The sequence below is a fragment of the Macaca nemestrina genome, chromosome 7 (assembly GCF_043159975.1).
Source record: "Macaca nemestrina isolate mMacNem1 chromosome 7, mMacNem.hap1, whole genome shotgun sequence".
Taxonomy (NCBI): Eukaryota; Metazoa; Chordata; class Mammalia; order Primates; family Cercopithecidae; genus Macaca; species Macaca nemestrina.
In genome coordinates this window covers 107,333,286-107,355,030 of record NC_092131.1, presented here as the reverse complement: position 1 = coordinate 107,355,030, position 21,745 = coordinate 107,333,286, and the positions used below count along the sequence as shown (strand labels likewise).

At 42.5% G+C, this 21,745-nt stretch overlaps 1 protein-coding gene and 1 long non-coding RNA gene across 9 annotated transcripts in view; one reads left to right on the top strand and one right to left on the bottom strand.

The window, feature by feature from the left end:
- The window catches only part of LOC139364398 (uncharacterized), a 52,910-nt gene that overhangs the window by 15,321 nt on the left and 15,844 nt on the right, over window positions 1-21,745 (top strand). The gene's annotated exons all lie outside the window — the stretch shown is intronic.
- LOC105464709 (phosphodiesterase 8A) overlaps window positions 10,500-21,745 on the bottom strand; it is a 156,760-nt gene continuing 145,514 nt past the window's right edge. For all 3 annotated transcript variants that reach the window (XM_011712732.3, XM_071100775.1, XM_071100776.1), the window contains 2 exons: window positions 14,884-15,013; window positions 10,500-13,780 (listed from right to left, as the gene is read on the bottom strand). In XM_011712732.3, the coding sequence (XP_011711034.2) occupies window positions 13,674-13,780; window positions 14,884-15,013 (237 nt within the window). In that variant the 3' untranslated portion in view covers window positions 10,500-13,673. The remainder of the gene's footprint in view (window positions 13,781-14,883; window positions 15,014-21,745) is intronic.

Here is a 21,745-nt window from a genome sequence, read left to right as displayed (position 1 = left end):
CCCCACCCTGCAGTGTGTCACTTGAATTACTGTTGGGCTCCAACTGATGTCGCACCTCCTTCCCCTCCCAAGCAAGCCCGAGCCTGGAGCAGATTATTTTCTTTTACAATAGGTGAAATCAGCAGGTTTTTCTTATATGAACTTTGGGTTTTATGTCATGCCTTTTCTACTCTGAGATGATAAAAATATTTTCTTCATGGTTTCTTCTCATATTTTTATGTTTAATCTTTCACTTTTAAAGCATTGGCACATTAAGAAGTTATTTCTGGCCAGGCGCGGTGGCTCACTTCTGTAATCCCAGCACTTTGGGAGACTGAGGCAGGTCGATCACTTGAGACCAGGAGTTTGAGACCAGCCTGAGCAACGTGGTGAAACCCTGTCTCTATAAAATACAAAAAAATGAGCCAGGTGTGGTGGTGTGCACCTGTAATCTCAACTACTTGGGAAGCTGAGATGGGAGGATGGCTTGAGCCCCAGGTCAAGGCTGCAGTGAGCTGTGATTGTGCCACTGCACTTCAGCCTGAGCAACAGAGCAAGACCCTGTCTCAAAAAACAAATTTTACTTCCTAGACACCTACCCAGTCATCCTAACACCATTTATTGAGTAATCTATCTTTTTTTCAGTGATGTGAAATATCACTGGATATCAGTGTGTTGATCACATATTGATTTCCTGTGTGTTTTGATTTCTGTGCTCTGTTCAGTTTCACTTTTTCGTCTAAAAAAGTCAGTGCCTCACGTTTTAATCATGGCAGCTTTATGATATATTTTCATATCTTAGGGCCAGTCCTTTCTTTTTACTCTTTGTATTAGTTCATTCTCACACCACTATAAAGAACTACACAAGACTGGGTAATTTATAAAGAAAAGAGGTTTAATTGACTCACAGTTCTGCAGGCTTAACAGGAAGCAGGAGTGGGAGGCCTCAGGAAACTTATAATCATGGTGGAAGGTGAAGGGGAAGCAAGCACATCTTACCATAGCGGAGCAGGGGAGAGAGAGTGAAGGCAGAAATGCCACACAGTTTTCCACTATCAGATCTTGTGACAACTCACTATCTCGAGAACAGCGAGGGAGAAATCCACCCCATGATCCAATCACCTCCCACCAGGCCCCTCCCCTGACACATGGGGATTACAATCTAACATGAGATTTGGGTGGGAACACAGAGCCAAACCATATCACTCTTCATTTCCAGAATTTTCTTAGCTCTCCTTCTCTGAACTGTTTCAACTCACAACACTTCTGGTGTGAGTTTCTTTCCTCACATCAACCAATTTTCCAACTTCTTTGGATACCAACTGAATGTCCCAAATTCTATTCAGTTCTGACGCTATCTGGAGTTAGTGCAGACTGTTAAGTGAAGGGTTCAGTTCTACAAGTCTGTCTCCACTTCAGGTGCCAACTGCAAGTTTGGGTCTCCCAAATCTCGGCTCACTGCAAGCTCTGCCTCCCGGGTTCAAGCGATTCTTCTGCCTCAGCCTCCTGAGTAGCTGGGATTACAGGCATGTGCCACCACACCCAGCTAATTTTTGTATTTTTAGTAGAGACGGAGTTTCACCATGTTGGCCAGGATGGTCTCAATCTCTGGACCATGTGACCTATCCACCTCAGCCTCCCAAAGTGCTGGGATTACAGGCATGAGCCACTGCGCCTGGCTGGGTCTCCTATATTTCTGAATGACTGGTATAAAGTCAGAGGCTTCCCACAGCCCCTTCCTCGGGTTCGATAATTTGCTAGAATAGCTCACAAAACTCAAGAAAACACTTTACTTACCATTACCAGTTTATTATGAAGGATACACCTCTGCAACAGTCAAATGGAAGAGATGCACAGGACAAGGCATGAGGTGGGTGTGGAGCCTCCATGCCCTCTGCAGGAACCCACCCTCTCAGTACCTTCATGTGTTTATCAGTCCAGAAGCTCTTCCAACTCTGTCGTTTAGGAGTTTTATGGAGGGCTTACCTAGGCATGATTGATTAAATAATTGGCTGCTGGTAATTAACTCAAATTTCAGCTCTTCTCTCAGTCCTGGAGGTCAGGGGTAGGGCTGAAAGTTCTACCTTCTAATCATGGCTTCATATTTCTGGCAACCAGCCTCATCCTGAAACTATCTAAGGCTCCCTCCTCATGAGGGGCTGCCTCATTAGAACAAAAGATGCTCCTGTCACCCAGGAAATGCCAAGGATTTAGGAGCTCTGTGTTAGGAACTGGGGACAAAGACCAAATATACATTTCTTACTGCATCACGCCATTACATAATATATGAATTTTAGAATGACTTGACTAGATTAAATTTTTTTCTTCAATTGGGACTCATGCTAAATTCATGGAACAATTTAGGTAAAAAGTGAAATTTTTACAAAATTAATTCACCCCCAAAATAAGATATACCTTTACATTTATTTATACCTTTTTTTTTTTTTTTTTTTTTGAGATGGAGTCTCGCTCTGTCGCCCAGGCTGGAGTGCAGTGGCATGATCTCGACTCACTGCAAGCTCCACCTCCGGGTTCTCACTGTTCTCCTGCCTTAGCCTCCAGAGTAGCTGGGACTACAGGTGCCCGCCACCACGCCCGGCTGATTTTCTTTTTGTATTTTTAGTAGAGACAGGGTTTCACTGTGTTAGCCAGGATGGTCTCGATCTGCTGACCTCGTGATCTGCCTGCTTTGGCCTCCCAAAGTGCTGGGACTGCAGGCATGAGCCACCGTGCCTGGCTATTTACACGTTTAAATTCCTCAGGAGCACTGTTCAAAATTCAAAAGGAACAAATGAGCATACGGGGAAAGCTTCCCCGCTGTTGTAGGAAACAGGGACTATGTTCCCTAGTCACTGTTTCCTTCCCACAGGCAATCTGTGTTACTGGTTTCTTGTGTATATAACCCATGATTTTAAGCTAATTTAGCACTTAAACAAATGCTTGCCTATGTGTATCTTATTCTGCATTATGCTTATGTTTTTTTCACTTAATATAGCTTGGTAATTTTTTCATATCTATACATGAGTTTCCTCATTTTGTAAAAATGATACATGGCTTTGTGGGTTTTTAAAATACTTGATTTTGGGGGCCAGGTGCAGTGGCTCATACCTGTAATCCCAGCACTTGGAGGCCAAGGCGGGTGGATCATGAGGTCAGGAGTTCAAGACCAGCCTGACCAGCATAGTGAAACCCCATCTCTACTAAAAATACAAAAATTAGCTGGGCGTGGTGGCGGGTGCCTGTAGTCCCAGCTACTTGGGAGGCTGAGGCAGGAGAATCACTTGAACCTGGGAGGTGGAGGTTGCAGTGAGCCGAGATCACGCCATTGCACTCCAGCCTGGGTGACAGAGTGAGACTCCATCTCAAAACAAATAAACAAAACTTGATTTTTTAAAGGGTAGTTTTTAGGTTTACAACAAAATTGAGAAGAAACTTTTCAAAAATTTTTGAACTCTTTATGGGTGTCCCCCATTAGCAACTCCCCCAGCAGATTGGCACATTTGTTACAGCTGATGAACCTATACTGACACATCATTATCACCCAGAGCCCCTAGTTTACATTAGGATTCACTCTGCTGTTGTACATTCTGTGAGTGTGGACAAATGTATAATGACATGTATCTACCACTGCAGAGTATTTTCACTGCCCTAAAAATCTGCTGTGCTTTGCCTCTCTCTGTCCCCTTACCCCATGGCAACCACTGAGCTGTTTACTGTTTCTACACTTTTGCTTTTTCCAGGCTGTCAGTAGTTGGAGTCGTACAGTATGTAGCCCTTTCAGATTGGCTTCATTCATTTAGTAATATGCATTGGAGGTTCCTCTGTGTCTCTTCATTCCTTGATAGCTCAATTCTTTTTAGTGCTGAATAAAATTCCATTGTCTGAATGCATCACAGTTTATCCATTCACTGACTGAAGGATATCTTGGTTGTTTCCAAGCTTGGGCAATTATGAACAAGGCCATTGTAAACATTCATGTGAAGGATTTTATGTGAACATAAGATTTTAGCTCCTTTGGGTATATACCAAGGACATGATTATTGGATCATTTGGTAAGAATACATTTAGTTTTGTGAAAAACTACCAAACTGTCTTCCAATGAGGCTGTATCACTTTTGCCTTCCCACCAGCAATGAATGAGACATCCTGTTGCTTCACATCCTCATCAGCATTTGTTGTCTGTGTTCTCGAGTCTGGCCATTCTAACAGGTGTGTAGTGGTATCTCACTGTTGTTTTAGCTTGTGCTTCCCTGATGACATATGGTGTGGTGCATCTTTTCATATCCTTATTTGCCATCTGTAGATCTTCTCTAGTGAAGTCTTTGTTAAGGTCTTTGACCCATTTTAAAATCAGATTGTTTTCTTATTGCAGAGTTTTAAGGGTTCTTTGTATATTTTGGATAATAGTTCTTTATATGTATTTTGCAAATATTTTCTCCCAGTCTGTGGCTTTTCTTCTCATCCTCTTCACATTGTTTTACAGAACAGAAGGTTTTTAACTTTAATGGAATCCAGCTCATCAGTTATTTCCTTCACAGAGTGTGCCTTTGTTGTGGTATCTAAAAAGTTTTCAGTATACCCATGCTCACCTAGGTTTTCTCTTATGCTGTCTTCTAGGAGCTTTACAGTTTTGCATTTTACATTTGGGCCTATGAGCCAATTTAAGTTAATTTGTATGAAGGTTGTAAGGTCTGTGTCTAGATTCTTTTTTTTTGTATGTGGATATCCAATTCTAGCAAAATTTAGTAAAAACAACAACAAAAAACAAAACTATTTTTGTTTCATTGTGTTGCTCCCTTGTCAAAGATCAGTTGACTACATTTATGTGGGGTCCATTACTTCTGGAACTCTATTTTGGTCCACTGATCTATTTATTCTTTCACCCTACCACATATTTTTGAATACTGTGGCTTTATGTCTTGAAGTCAGGTAGCATCATTCTTCCAACTTTGTTCTTCTCCCTTAGTATTCTGTTGGCTATTCTGGGTCTTTTGCCTCTCCAGTAAACTGTAAAATCAGTTTGTTAATATCCACAAAATAGCTTGCTGGGATTTTGATTGTGGTTGCATTGAATCTATAGATGAAGCTGGGAAGGAAGAAATTACATCTTGGCAATATTGAGTCTTCCTATCTATGAACATGGAATAGTTCTTCATTTATTCAGCTCTTATTTGATTTCTTTCATATAACATTTGTAGTTTCCCTTATAAAGATCGTATATATATATATATATAGTTAGATTGATATATATTTCATTTTGAGGTGTGGGGGCTAACATAAATAGTATTGTGTTTTTAATTTCAAATTCTATTTATTGTTGGTATAGGAAAGTGACTTTTTTTTTTTTTTTTTTTTTTAACACTGTACCCTGCAACCTTGCCATAATGGCTATTCCAGGTTTTTTTATTCTTTTGGATTTTCTACATAGGTAATCATGTCATCTGTGAACATAGTTTTATTTCTTCCTTCTTATTTAGTATATCCTTTCTTTTCACTGGACTGCAGTCCAGTGTTGAAAAGGAATGGTGACAGGGACCTCCTTGCGTTGCTCTTGTTGTTGGTAAGAAAGATTCTAGTTTCTCACCATTCAGTATGAAAATAACTGTGGGTTTTTCATACCTGGGATAAATCCTATCTGGTTGTCAAGTGTAATTCTTTTTACACATTGCTGGACTCTGTTAATATTTTGTTGAGGATTTTTGTATCTAGGTTCATGAAAGATATTGGTCTGTTATTTCCTTGCCATGTCTTTGTCTGGTATGTGTATTAGGGTGAGTCTGGCCCCATATAATGAGTTATAAAGTATCCCTTCTGCTTTGATCTTCTGAACCAGATTGTAAAAAAGTGGTATAATTTCTTACTTATATGTCTAACAGAATTCACAAGTAAATCCATATGAGCCTGGCATTTTCTGTTTTGGAAAGTTACTAATTATTGATTTTATTTCTTTAATAGATATAGGCCTATTCAGATTGTTTCTTGTGAGTTTTGGTAGAGTGTCTTTCAAGGAATTGGTTTCTCCTTTCTTTTCTTTCTTCTCTTTCTCTCTTTTTCTTTCTTTTTTTTTTTGATACTGAGTGTCACTCTGCTGCCCAGGCTGGAGTGCCGTGGCATGATCTCAGCTCACTGCAACCTCCGCCTCCCAGGTTCAAGCGATTCTCCTGCCTCAGCCTCCAAGTAGCTGGGATTGTAGGTGCCCGCCACCACACCCAGCTAACTTTTGTATTTTGAGTAGAGACAGGGTTTTACCATGTTGGCCAGGCTGGTCTTGAACTCCTGACCTCAAGTGATCCACCTGCCTCGGCCTCCCAGTGTTGGGATTACAGGCATGAGCCACCACACCTGGCCAAATTGGTCCTTTTCATCTAGGTTATCAAATTTGTGGGTGTGGAGTTTTTCATAGTATTCCTTTATCTTTTTAATGTCTATGGGATCTGTAGTGATACCCTCTCTTTTGTTTCTGATATTAATAATTTGTGTCTTCTTTTATTCTTAGTAAACCTGGCTAAAGGCTTATCAATTTTGTTGGTCTTCTCCAAGAACCAGGTTTTGGTTTCATTGACTTTATTTCCTGTTTTTAATATCATTTATTTCTGGTCTACTTTTTTACTATTTCTTCAGTTTATTTTGGATATCATTTGCTCTTCTTTTTCCAGTTTTCTAAGGTAGAAGCTTAGATAATTAATTGTATACTGTATTCTTTTCTAATATACACATTCAATGCTATAATCTTCCCTCTAAACACTGCTTTCACTGTATCCCACAAATTTTGGCAAGCTGTGTTTAAATTTCATTTAGTTTGAAATATGAAAATTTCCTGAGGTTTCTTCTTTGGCCCATGTGTTAATTATGTGTGTTTTGTTTTTGTTTTTGTTTTTGACACAGGGTCTCACTCTGTTGCCCAGGCTGGAATACAGTGGTGCCACCATGACTCACTGCAGCCTTGACTTCCCAGGCTCAAGCGATCCTCTTACCTCAGCCCCCTGAGTAGCTGGGGCTGCAGATGCATGCCATCATGCCTGGCGAATTTTTGTATTTTTTGCTGAGACAGGGTCCCACTATGTTTCTCAGGCTAGTCTTGAACTCCTGGTCTCAGGTGATCTTCCTGCCTCAGCCTCCCAAAGTGCTAGAATTAGAAGTGTGAGCCATAGTGCCCAGCCCTAGAAGTGTGTTCTGTAATCTCCACATCAATCTTTGTTTTCAGTCTTTTACTAATATAATTAGGGCTGCCATAAATAATTTTGTAGACTATTATTTCCCACGTGTGCATATCTTTAGGCTAAAATCCTGGAAGTAGAATTGCCAGGTCACACTACATGTACATTTACAATTTGAATAGATCTGGCAAATTTGTAATTAGGTTGTACTAATTATACTCATCTGCCATGCCATTTCCACACATTCTTCCCCTGCCTCACCCCCGCCACTCCCCCCACCGAGACAGAGTCTTGCTCTGTCACCCAGGCTGGAGTGCAGTGGCACGATCTTGGCTCACTGCAACCTCTGCCCCCTGGGCTTAAGCAATTCTCCTGCCTCAGCCTCTGGAGTAGCTGTGATTATAGGTGCCCATCACCACACCTGGCTAATTTTTGTATTTTTAGTACAGACAGGGTTTCACTATGTTGGACAGGCTGGTCTCAAACTCTTGACCTCATGATCTGCCTGCCTCGGCCTCCCAAAGTGCTGGGATTACAGGCTTGAGCCACTGCAACTTCTTATTAACATACTATATTATCAAGCTTTTTATTACTTACTCATCTTAAAGGCGAAAAATATCTCAAATTGGTTCTAATTTGCATTTCGATTACTATCAGTGAAGTTTAGTATAAACTTTAAGAACCTTTTTTTTTTTTTAACTTACAAACTTTCTGTTCATAACATTTTTAAATTTTTTCTTCCATACTGTTCATTTTCTTAAACATTTTAACAATCAGTATTATGGAAGTAAACTTTTATAAAATGAATTATAAACATTTCCCTGCTTTTGACATATTGTGATTTGTCACATAAAATATTTTGATTTTTATTGTTGATTTTTAAATTTTTTTCATATGGCTTCTGTTTTCTGTACTACTTTTTCTGCTTAAAATATGCCTGTAGTCCCAGCTACTCTAGGAGGCTGAGGTGGGAGAATTGTTTGAGCCTGGGAGGTAGAGGCTGCAGTGAGCCTGACTGAACCACTGCACTCCAGCCTGGGCAACAGAGATCTGTCTCAAAAAACAAACAAACAAACAAAAATCCTAGCTGCCTTGGCCCTAGCTACCTTTAAAAAAAATTAATGTACTCACCACTAGACTTAATAAATGTTAACATTTTGCTGTGCCTACCTTTTTTTTCTTTTTTGAGACAGTCTCGCTCTGTCTCCAGGCTGGAGTGCAGTGGCACGATCTCGGCTCACTACAACCTCTGCCTTCCAGGTTCAAGTGATTCTCCCACCTCAGTCTCCCAAGTAAGTGGGATTACAGGCGCCCACCACCACACCAAGCTAATTTTTTTTTTTTTTTTTTGTATTTTTAGTAGAGTCGGAATTTCACCATATTGGCCAGGCTGGTCTTGAACTCCTGACCTCAGGTGACCCACCTGCCTCGGCCTCCGAAAGTACTGGGATTATAGGCATAAGCCACCATGCCCTGCCTCTGCTTTATTATTTCAGAAATAGAAAATATACATAGTTCCCTTTGAAGGTCTTCCCAGCACCAGACCCCTCCCCAGCCTCCAAAGGTAACTGCCATTTTCAAGTTGGAGTATATACTTCTGGTCTTGATCAGAGTCCTTAATTTTGAGACTGGAGAACTCCCCTAGCCGGCTTAAGCGAAGGGATTTATTCAGTGCAAGAGCTGAAAAAATAGACCCTTGACTGTGTTTCCTGGAAAGTCTCCTTAAAATCACACCTCAGGCTGGGCTGCCAAAGTTACTGCTGTGGCTCCAAAGCCTTGTTGTTTGTACCACAATCAGGAAGCTGTCGTTATAGCTGCTGGGTCTAGAATGGCATTTCTGACATTCAAAATTAATGCCCCAATGTGGACCTTTGCTTTTTTCCATTTATGACTCAGTTCTAAATCAGTCTTGGACAAATGCCATCTGACAAGTGAATCTAAATTAGATATAAAAACCTGGGTGCAAGGGAGTTTGGAAGAAAGGCTTTTCACTCTCTGTGTGTACACCAGGAGGCTAGGCAGTATTGTATAAGCCAGTTCACAGTATTTGTAAACTTCCTGAATATTTGAATTTTAATGTTCCTACTATTAATTTCTACATGAGCATTAGTGTACTGGGTATTCAAAAAATTTACATAAACTATATCATAGTGCAATTTTGCCTTTTCATCCAGTATTATTAATCTTTCCCCCAGTTAACATCTGTAGCTCTGCTTCGTTCTTTTTCAGTGCTATACAGTTTACATATTAGTTATTTGTTGCTGTGCAACAAACTGCATTAAAACGTAATGGTTTAAAACATTTGTTATCTCAGTTTCTGTGTCAGGAATCCAGGTGTAGCTTAGCTGGGCCCTCTGGCTCAGATTCTCTTGTAAGGCTGTAATCAAGGTGTCTCCTGGGAGAGTGGTCTCATCTAAAGACTTGACTAGGGCAGGATCTACTTCCAGCTCACTCACGTGGTTGCTGGGAGGATTCAGTTCCTTGCTGGTTGTGAGCTGCAGGCTATCATTAGTTCCTTGCCATGTATGTCTCACAAGGCAGCTCACAATGTGGCAGCTTGCTTCATCAGAGTAAGCAAACAAGAACATGATGTCACCATCTGGTCATGGGTAGAACAGTTTCCCCCTGAAACCTCAAAATGTGACTCCATGTGGAAATAGGGTCCTTCCGGATGTAATTGGTTAAGGATTTTGAAGTGAAACCAGCCTGGAGTTAGCATAGACCCTAAATCCAAGGACCAGTGTTTTTATAAGTAGAAGGGAAGACACAGGTCCCACAGAAGGCAATGTGAAGATGGAGGCAGAGATTGGGACGATGCATCTGCTAGCCAAGGAACATCAAGGATTGTCAGCAGCACAGGATGATTCCTCTCTCTGGGCCCACAGAAGGAACCAACCCTGTTGACACCTTGACTCCAGCCTTACAGTCCCAGGAAACATGAGACAATAAATTTACATTGATTTGAGCTACCGAGTTTGGTTTATATCTTTTGTCATATGCTACCTTTTTTTTTTTTTTTGAAACGGAGTCTTGCTCCATCGTCCAGGCTGGAGTGCAGTGGCATGATCTCAGCTCACTGCAACCTCCACCTTCCTGGTTCAAGCGATTCTCCTGCCTCAGTCTCCTGAGTAGCTGGGACTACAGCACATGCTACCACGCCCAATTTTTGTATTTTTGGTAGAGACGGGGTTTCACCATATGCTTTTTTTTTTTTTTTTTTAACATGTAGATCTTTACAGTAGATTGTGTATGAGTTTATACTTATTTCTGCCACTGTCTTTTCTAACTCATGCATTTTCTTTTTCCATTTTTCTTTTACTGGTTGCATTAGTTGCATTTTATTTCTTCTTTGCTTTCCTGTGATTTCTTTTTTTTTTTTTTTTGGAGACAGAATTTCGCTCTTATTGCCCAGGCTGGAGAGCAATGGTGCGATCTTGGCTCACCACAACCTCCTCCTCCCAGGTTCAAGCAATTCTCCTGCGTCAGCCTCCTGAGTAGCTGGGACTACAGGCACCTGCCATAACACCTGGTTAATTTTTCTATTTTTAGTAGAGACAGGATTTCACCATATTGGCCAGGCTGGTCTTGAACTCCTGACCTCATGATCCGCCTGCCTCGGCCTCCCAAAGTGCTGAGATTACAGGTGTGAGCCACCATGCCCGGCCTGTCTTTTCTCAGCTTTTAAGTATTTCTCTTTGTGCTCAATGGTCTACAGCTTCACTTGTGTGGATCTGTTTTATTTATACTGCTTAGGATTCAATGTGCCGTTAAATCTGTGGACTTGTGTCTATCAAATCCTGGAGGACTCTGTCCTCCTCCAGATGGTGCCTCTCCCCATTCTCCCTTCTGGATCTCCTAACTGGACATATTTTGAAGTGTTTCTTTCTATTCTCATATTTTATCTTTCAAATTTTCCATTTTTCTCTCTCTGTGCTGTATTCTAATTGAGTCCCTTCATTGTCTTCCAATTTACTAATTCCCTCTAGTTACGTCTGGTCTTCGGTGACACCTAGACTTTGAAGTTTTTTTGTTTGTTTCAATGACTATATTCATCATCTCTAGTCTATTAATATGGTTTTTTGTCAAATCCATTATTTTTAAACTGTGTTGGTTTAGTTTTTCTTTTTCTTTTTTTTTTGAGACGGAGTCTTGCTCTGTCACCCAGGCTGGAGTGCAGTGGCGCGATCTCGGCTCACTGCAAGCTCCGCCTTCTGGGTTCCCACCATTCTCCTGCCTCAGCCTCCAGAGTAGCTGGGACTACAGACGCCCGCCACCACGCCCGGCTGATTTTTTGCATTTTTAGTAGAGACGGGGTTTCACCGTGTTAGCCAGGATAGTCTCAATCTCCTGACCTCGTGATCCACCCGCCTCGGCCTCCCAAAGTGCTGGGATTACAGGTGTAAGCCACCATGCCAGGTCTGGCTTAGTTTCTTTTTTGCTTATCTGTTTAAGCATGTTAAGCCTACTCATCTTAACGTCTCTTTCAGATTATTTGATAATTGTTACCAGTCTTGGTGATGCAAATTCCATATATTGCATACACTGCTATGTCTGCCTCAAGATGGTTGAGTTCTTCGTGTGCTTCATTTCCTTTTTCCTTTGCACCTGGGGAGGGGACAAAACTGTCTTCCCCACTTCGTCCACAATTACCATCCCAGGTCAAATGTCTTAACATAGGACAAAGCCTTTGTTTCCTTAAACAGAGACCCCAAAGGGCTTGCCCTGTCAGCCCTCCAGTGTCCTGACATCTCTGAATGGGTACCTGGTACCCAGCACCCATCTCTGAGAGCCCTCTGTCAGTTCTCCAGTGTGCCTCTCATCTCTCAATACCCATTCAGAGGTACCAGGCAGTGAACTAAGGTTAATTCTGAGAACTTCTCAACATACTCATATGGCCCTGTGTGACCTTGAAAAAGTCATTTAACTACCAATCTTTTCTGTAAAGTAGGGAATATTATTTATTATTTAGAGATAGGGTCTTGCTTTGTTGCCAAGGATGGAATATAGTGGCATGATCACAGCTCACTGCAGCACTGAACTCCTTGGCTCAGGCAGTCCTCCCACCTCAGCTCCTAAGCAGCAGAGATCACAGGTGCATGTCACTATGCCTGGCTAATTTTTAAATTTTTTGTAGAGATGAGGTCTTGCCATGTTGCCCAGGCTGGTCTTGAACTCTTAGGCTTACAATGTACTGAGATTACAGTCATAAGCCACTGTGCCTGACCTTTATTTAAAAAAATAAATATTATAAGTATTATGAAACAAAGAATTCTCCAAAAAGATAAAACATGATTTCTTAAAAAGAAATGGTTTAATTTCATTTTTATCTGGGAAAAAACCACAAATACGAGTTTAAAATGAAATGACAAACACATTGACATGTCAAGTGTCATTTTTTATGGTATTATGCTTATTCAAAGTGTGAAGGTACAGAACCTCTTTATAAATTTCTGGCATCAAAGATTCCCACTGCAGATAAAAACAGGTTGGTTATAAAATGTCAATTCATTAAATATACCATTTTTGTTCTTTGTTTTTATAAGGAATATTTTGTAGAAACAGTATAAAATAGGGTAGACGTTTGGAATTCAATTATAAAATTTTAGAAAAAAGTGTTAAGTCCTAATTTTTCTTTGCAAACCAAGAAGAGTCTAATTTTACCTTGGGGAGTTACCTGTGAAGTTCATTAGGCAGCTAGAGCTATTTCAGAGCCCTGGGTTCTATAGAGTAGAAGCAGCCTTCTTTAGTGCTTAGAAAAAGACCCCAGCTTTTTCCAATTAGCCTCAATCAGAAAAGTTTAACATACACGAATATTTCTATAGTGCAGTAAAAATGTCATTTTATATTAATTTGCATTATGAAAATAAGTCTGTATACCAAGTAATGCATAATGAATATGAATCATGTAAATTTGGTCATGGTATTTGAAGTTGGCTTTGGCTTTGAACTATTTTTGAATTCACAGAAAATACTGAGCTTTTAATAAAATAAATAAAGCATTTTAATTGATATTAATAATCAAGTTCAAATTTTCTTTTAATTTTTCATTTGCTACTCAATTTTAAAAGAGAAGTCACTCTCAGTAGTGTTCCAAAGTGAGTGATTGCACCTTCTATGATGTGAAAAAGTTGCTAAAGATCCTATTGCCATTAGCTGTTCTTAAGTGCTGAACATAACTGAGAGAAATTGTTTGCAATAGACATGCTCTGTCACTGGCAGGAAATCCATTAATACCCTTTGCAGGGGCACTCCAGACCTTGTGTTTTATCAGAAAGCTGATGCAAACCATGGTCTTCATGTGCCTTTCTGAAGAGCTCCTGCGGCAGGCCCAGGCTATAGTGGCCAAGTCTCACTTGACAGTAATGGCATCGGATGGTGGCTGCAGAAGGTTACTGATGTCCCCGTGGGCTTTCACAGGCTATGCAGACCAGGGGGCTGTTCTGCCTAATACTGAAAGGACCAAGGAACTCTGGCTGCCCTCAGGAATTCCAAATGACCAAAGGAACAAAGCTTCAGGGCTCTGGGTGGTGTCTCCCACTATTCAGGAGGTGGTCGGAGGCTCCGCAGCTTCATTTCGTCCAATCCTTTCCAGTATTTAAAGTTGTTGTCAAGATGCTGCATTAAATCAGGCAGGTCTACAAAGGCTGGAGAGAAAGATGGGAATGTGATATCCTTTCACAGCCTCTGTTTACATTTTAGGCTTTCTACTAAGAGCATTTTAAAGAGTGACAGATGGGAGCAGGCATCTGCATGAGGCTAAACAGACCCAGGCAAACACACCCAGCAGCTTCAACGAGCCGAGCCATGGCTGACTGAAGTTGGCTGACCCTATTCTCAATGCCAGCACCTCCTCTATGACCACCTGCTGAGCTGGTAACTGTGGTAAATAAAACAGAAGGTGGCTAATCTGCTTAATTACCATTAAACCAGCACCTTTGGGCCTGGGTGTCAGAAAGCAACATGTAGTGTGCCCCCCACCTGACGGCCTGGCCCTTGTGTGCTCGCTCTCCCTTCACGCATGCTTCACATACACCAGCATCTCCTTCCACCTGCACCACATGAAGAACGTGCAGCCTGGGGATGCACACGTCTGGTCTCAGTCCCAGAGGCAGTGAACTGCAGAGCATGCAGTTCCCCCAAAGCCGCAGCTGTCTCCACTGCTTCAGTCCTTCTCCCCAGCCGCCTACCCCTGTTCTACGGCCTTCTTGAGACACGGGTTTATTTCCTGGACATTTACCAGCCCTGTAGCCCCTCCTCCAAGGTGCAGCCCTCAGGACAAAGATGACCATGGAATATCAGTTCTCTGATATTTTTTTGATAGACTCCTGTGCCCCCTTGAAGTTAGAGGAGGGTGACATGCATCAGTCAGAGACAGACCAGTCCTTCTGGTCTTGTGTAGAGTGAGGCCGGGAGAAGCAGGGGATAGTGGAGGGCAAAGGGCTGCTGTAGAAACACCATGGGTTTTGGAGCCAGCACGATTGGTTTTGAACCCTAGCTGCCCTACTATAAGCTGTGGGGCCCCAAATTCAATCCCGTCATCTATAAAACAGGCATAAAGATGCCTAAGCCTGTGGAGAGTGTTAAGAAAGAACACCCAGCCCTCAGGGGCCCTCGGTGATGGTTCACTTCTCTCTAGTTCTTGAAAGCCCAGGCCCCAAATCATATTCTAAATGAGTCAAATGCACTCCTTCATAGTGGTTCCCTATTATTTAGAGGAAAATATGCTATTTTAAGGAAGATTTCTTACCATCCCAAGCATCAAACATGTCTGTGATGAAGTAATCAATGAAAGAGATTTGGGATTTGGGGATGCTGCAGGTATTTCTGTCAAAAACTGGCATTACCACAGGTAAGTCCTGCTGCTTCTCTTCATCAGTCTGCAAAGCAGAAAACGTCATGATCAGGAGATCCCAGCACCCGGTTTCACTCCACCTAGGGGCAGCCTCTCCGCCACGGAGAGCTTCTCCTGGCAGCCTAAGGTGGCTTGTCACAGTGTGAAGCCAATCGCCACCTCACCCAGCCAAACCAGGTCTCATAACAGATACCAAGTTGTTCTCAGAATGATGACTACTCCATGTCAGCGGGGTCTGAGGACACCCCAACTCAAGCCAAACTTTAAACATCTGGAAGCCTCCTTGCAGAAGCTCCTCAGGTAAGATCCCAAACATTTTCTGTAGTCAGCCACTGCTCTGTTGTTCCTACTGACCTAAAGAAACTGAGGCAAAATTAACATACAGAGTTTATTTGGGCCAAGGTTGAGGCCAGCTGCTCAGGAAACACTGGAAGTGTTCTGCAGAATAAAGGAGATGCTCCAGTTTTTAAAGAAAAATGAATGAATCAGCAATTATAAAAGTTTTAAGGAATTATTACTGTACTGGTTTATTAAAAGAACACTGATTAGTAATTGGCTATATACTGTTGAATGATAGGGTATGAATTATGGCATTGTTAGGTTAATTTATGGCTACTAGCTTAGAGTCCACAGAGCACGCAATTACTTAGGTCAGTGTGGGGAGTGAGGCGTAACTGCTGTCACATTTCAGTGCCTCTCTGGGCCTGACAACTAAAGGGGACTCACGTTCCTCAGAGAAAAAGATCCTTTCTTTTCTCCTGTCACAGTGCAACTGTCCTTCCACCCAGCTTGAAGTGTCCCCATACAGGGGCCATTTCACAGGGAAAGGCCTATAGGCTGCTTCTCTTCTATGGCTGTATTATTTATTTGAAAAGGTTCTGAACACCCTTGAGATCCTGGATGTTTAAAAAAAAAAAAAAAAAAGCTCTGAGTATTTATATACTTTAGTCAAACTCTTCCACATCTTCAGGATTCCAGAGAGACTCACAAAAAACTAAAAACATAATTAAGAACCTGAGGAAAAAGGCAAGTGTCCTGTTCTTTCTTTGATAAGGTCTCATTTTGGCCCAACAGTGCTGGAGAAAAGGGTGAGGTAAGGCCCATGGGGTGGTAAAGAGGCACTGGAATGAGGCCAGAAGTCACACACAAGATCCCTGCTGTGCCAGGGCACCTGTGCTGGGAGTCAAGTGAAATGGTGGGGCAGGATGAGAACAGGGTGAGCACAGATGGAGTGAGGTAGGAGTGTGCTGGGGGGAGCAGCTCTTCTAGATGGGACCCTAGTACATGTGTGGGGCTGGGTGGAGGGGATGGTGGCTGTGGTGCTGAACACTAGCCTTTCTTCCCAGTGCCAGGGCTGGAGTGGGTAGAGCCAGCCCTCTGGGGGTCACTCTGGGAGGGCCTGAGGTGTCGGGCCGGGTGTGGTAAGGAAGATGGGAGAAGGGTAGCTGAGTGCACAGAAGAAAGGCTAACCACTGAAGTCTCGTCCCACTGTTGGCCGCTTACAAGACGTGTCTTCTTGTAAGACAGCCGTACTTCTGCCTCCCAAATGGTCAGCAGAGTTCACCCCATCACAGCCAGGCTTCTGGGGGCTGGCGGAACCCACTCACAGCTCCTCCCCTTAGCCCTTGCTCCACAGTGCCTCACCATGGCTGCAGCGCCTCAACAAGAACATTGCCATGCTTGCACTCACAGGCCCTCCAGGAATGCCAGGTCAGAAAGTTCTCTCGTCCCAGCATCTCTCTACCCCTACCACAGCTCTACAGCACCAGCTCCGGCACTTGCATGGGGATCCCCAAAGTCACGGACTCCACTGCCTTTCTTCTGTGCACTCAGCCACCCTTCTCCCATCTTCCTTACTACACCTGGCCCAGCACCTCAGGCTCTCCCAGAGTGACCCCCAGAGGCCTGGCTCTACCAACTAGTTGTGCACCTTGCCCTGTGCACAACAACTCACTCCAGCTCTCCATATGGGCTCTCTACCTGAGGGAAGCAGGCAAACCTCTGGAGGTTTTCCTAGGATGGCACCGTACCTAGCACAGTGCCCAGAGGTGCATTTACGCTAGGTAAGTGTTGATGGTGCTGGAATCACGTGCCAAGAAAGAGGCCCATGCTTCCTGTTTGCAGGTGGACAGTGCCAGACTGTGGGACTGGGCAAAAGCCAGAAGTAAGAGCTCCTGCTGTTCTGGTGGTTTAGAATATGGGATTCTCGTGCTTTGGTAAGAGAAGGAGTGGGGAACGCTGGCTCAGCATCCGCTGGCTGTGGTGAAGGCCCTGCTGTTGGCCACAGGCTGGCAGCCTCAGTGCTGTCTCAGAAAAGCAGTCAGCCCTACATGAATCTCTGCCATGGTATAGAGAGGAAGGGGTGGGGGGCGCAGGGAGGGCCTTGGGTTCACAGCCCATGGGCCTGTTCAGCTAAAACAGCAGTGCCCTGGGTGGGGTGCTCTCCTGATGTACCCTTCCTTGGTCATGCTAGACCCTAAACCAGCTCTCTCTGGGCAGCCATGGCAAAGGCTTCATTAGCTCAGCCAGTCAAGTCATCCAGAGGCGTATGCTCTCAGGGCCTGCCCTCCCTATTCACATGGAAGCAGCTGGCTGGCTGAAGGTCAGTGAAGACCCTCATGCTTAGATTTCTTCTCTTTGGCCCAATGTGACAAGTGCATGGAGCGTCCAGGGCCCCCGTTCCCTCCCGGAGACCACTGTTTACTAAGGAGACCAGCAAACTGTGGCCCATGCCCTCATCTAAGTCACCAGTGATAGCTCCACACCTATAGATGCTTCCTTTCTGTGATCCCACCTGAAGGGCAGGGTCTACAAGTTTCACATTTCACCACTGTGCCCCAAGCAAAAATAAGACTGTACACCTGGCACAGAGCCAGGCAAGTGGTACTCAAGCTCCACTCCCCATGAAGTCAAGTAGCCCCAGTCAGAGAGAAACCACAGATGCCTCTTCACCTTGCTTCAGGTCCTGGCACTCTTGGTATCCATGCCATTCAAGAGAGAGGGTGGCTATAAGGAGTGAACTTGCAAACCTAATCCCACTGAATACAAGAAGCAACTGTGTCTTAATGACTTTAAAACCAAAGCCTGACCACTGGAGTAACATCAGTAATATGGTGGACTAGGAAGCTCCAAGTCCTCATTCCTCCATGAAAACATCTCCATGAAACAAGAGATTGGCTAAAATAACCTTACAAGGGACTCTGGAAAACAGTCAAATTCTACAGCAAACAAGTAAATGCCCATTCAAGAAAAGTCACATTCAAAACAGTAGGAAACTTAAGGGTATTTTCACTCAACCTTGCACCACTTCCCCAGCGTGGTACAATCTTGGTCCGGAGGAGGCAGCAGCCCAGTTTCCAACTGTGTCCCTTGAACTGGAGGGAGCAGAGCAGACCTTATCTGCAACATTCTGACAAGTCTGTGGGCTGCCTGAAGGATTAGTCTGTTTCACTTAGCTCCCAGGTAGAAAAGCAATTACTACTACTCAGGAAAGCTGCAGGGGGATGACAGATATGGATGCATAAAAACAAGAGATTATGAGCAACAGATGAATAACAGATCATCTCAGGCCCTGAGGATAACCTCAGACAAAATACTTCGGGAAATTAAGACATTCGAAAGCAGCTACGTATAGGGGAATTAAGAAGGGTATGTATATGCAGACCCAGGCAAGACAGACTCATAAAACGTTTGAGAAAACTTAAAATTTTCATGATGGGTTAATTGTTAGGCTCAGAGACAGTTTCCAAAGACTAAGTAGGAGAGGTGGCTGTTTTTTAAAATGCCTAATTTTCAACAAAAATCACAAGGCATACAAAGAAACTAGAAAATATGGTACACTCGAAGAAAAGAAACTGTCCCTAAAGATGTACAGGCACTGGACAAAGACTTGAAAACAACTGTCTTAAATATGCCCAAAGACCTAACAAAACAAAACAAAACAAAAAAAACACACACACCAGGAACTATAGGAAATGACAGGTGAACAACACAGTGAGAATAACAACAAAGAAAGAAATTATGAAAAGTAACCTAACAGGCCAGGCACGGTGGCTCACACCTGTAATCCTAGCATTTTGGGAAGCTGAGGTGGGATCACCTGAGGTCAAGAGTTTGAGACCAGCGTGGCCAGCATGGTGAAACCTCGTCTCAGCTGGGCATGGTGGTGGGCACCTGTAATCCCAGCTACTTGGAAGGCTGAGGCAGGAGAATCACTTAAACCCAAGAGGCGGAGGTTGCAGTGAGCCAAGATGGCACCACTGCATTCCAGCTTGGGCGACACAGCAAAAACTCCATCTCAAATTCGAAGGTTGAAAAATACAAAAAACAAACTTCACCAGAGGGGTTCAGCATCAGATTTGGGCAGACAGAAGAAAGAAAAAAGAACGAAGAAAAGTGAATAGAACCTAATGAACTTATGGGAAACCATCAAATGGACCAATACACATCTTATGAGTCCAGCAAAAAGAGGAGGAGGAGAAAAGGACAGAGATTATTTGAACCTAGAAGTTCAAGACCAGCTTGGGCAATATAGTGAGACCCCATATTTGAAAAAATCTTGGCCAAAAAATGCCATATTTGGGAAAGATATGAATCTACAAATCAAGGAGCTAAATAAACTCCAAGTAGGATAAACCCACAGAGATCAATCTGAGGCACACTATAACCAAACAGTCAAAAGACAGAGGATCTCGAAACCAGTAAAATAAAAGAGACTCATCACATATAGGAAATAATAAGATGATCTGCTCATTTCTCAGCAGAAACCTTGAAGGCCAGAAGGCAGTGAAATTATATATATAAGTGCTAAAAGACAAAAAACTGTCAACTGAAAATTCTGATTCTGGCAAACTGTCCTTCAAAAAAGAGGGAGGAATTAAGACATTCCTAGATAAACATAAGCTGAGGGAATTCATTACCATTAGATCTGACCTACAAAAAATGCTAAAGGAAATCCTTTAGGTTGAAATAAAAGGAAGCTAGACTGTAAACTTGATATAAAGATCTCTGATAATGGTAAATACATGGGAAAATATAAAAAGCAGCATTTTTACAGTTTTGGTTTGTAACTTTGCTTTTAAAAATGCATACAAAATAATTTTAAATGTTAATGGGCATATAATGTATAAAGATATTATTTGTGACATTTACAAAACAGAGTGGGGTGGTAGAGCTATATAGGAGTTCGTGTATGCAATTAATGTTAAGTTGATATCAATTTAAAACTAATTGTTGTAACTTTAGGTTGTCCTAGGCAATCTCTATGGTATCCACAATGAAACTATCTATAGAATAGTTTAGATCAAAATGTGCCATTACAAAATATCAAATAAGCACAACAGGAGGCAGTAATGGAGGAAGAGGGACAAAAAAGCTGTAAGACATACAGAAAACTAACAAAGTAGCAAAAGTCTTTCCCTATCAGTAATTATTTTAAATGTAAATAGATTCAACTCAAAAGCCACAGACTGGCAGAATGGATAAGAACACACGATCCAATTACATTCTATCTACAAGAGAATCACTTTAGCTCTCAACACATACGTAAGTTGAAAATGAAAGGATGGAAAAAGATATCTCATGAAAATAATACCCAAAAGAGAGCTGGGGTGAGTATCCTAAGAGACAAACTTTATGTCAAAAACTGTTACAGGCCAGGCGCGGTGGCTCAGGCCTGTAACCCCAGCACATTCGGAGGCTGAGGCAAGCGGATCACCTGAGGTCAGGAGTTCGAGACCAACCTGACCAACATGAAACCCCACCTCTACTAAAAATACAAAAATTAGCCAGGCATGGTGGTACGTGCCTGTAATCCCAGCTACTCAGGAGGCTGGGGCAGGAGAATTGCTTGAACTTGGGAGGCAGAGGTTGCAGTCAGCCAAGATTGTGCCACTGCACTCCAGCCTGGAACGACATTAATAAAAGGGTCAATTCATCAGGAAGATATAACGACTATAAGCATAAGCACCAAATACCAGAGTTCCAAAACATATGAAGCAAACATTTATAGAACTGAAGGAAGAAACAGATACTTCTAAAATAATGCTTGGAGACTTCAATACTACACTTTTATAATGAACAGAACAATGAGACAATAGTTTGAACAATGCTCTAGGCCAAGTGGACCTAACAGAATGTATAGAACATCCACCCAACAACAGTAGAATATACATTTTTTTCTCAAGTGCAAATGGAACATTCTCCAGGATATAACATATGATAGGCCACAAACAGTATATATTTTAAAAGGTAAAGTCATACAAAGTGCCTTTTCTAGTAACAGTGAAATGAAAGCAAAACTCAATAATGGAAGGAAAACCAGGAAACTCACAAGTATATGGAAATTAAATAGCATATGCTTTGATATGGTTTGGATGTCTGTCCCCTTCAAATCACATGTTGAAAAATAATCCCCAGTGCTGGAGGTGGGGTCTGGTGGGATGTGTTTGGGTCATGAGGGCAGATCCTTCATGAATGGCTTAGTGCCCTCCCCATGGTAATGAGAGATCTTGCTCTGAGTTTACAGGTAATCTGGTTAAGAGTGTGGCAATTCCCCCTGCTCTCTTGCCATGTGATATATCTGCTTCCCCTTTTGCTATGATCACAAGCTTCCTAAGGCCGTCACCAGAAGCTAAGTAGATGTTAGTTCCATGCTTGTACAGCCTGCTGAACCATGAGCCAAAATAAACTTCTCTTTATAAATTACCAAGCCTGAGGTATTCCTTTATAGCAACGCAAATGGACTAATATACTCTTA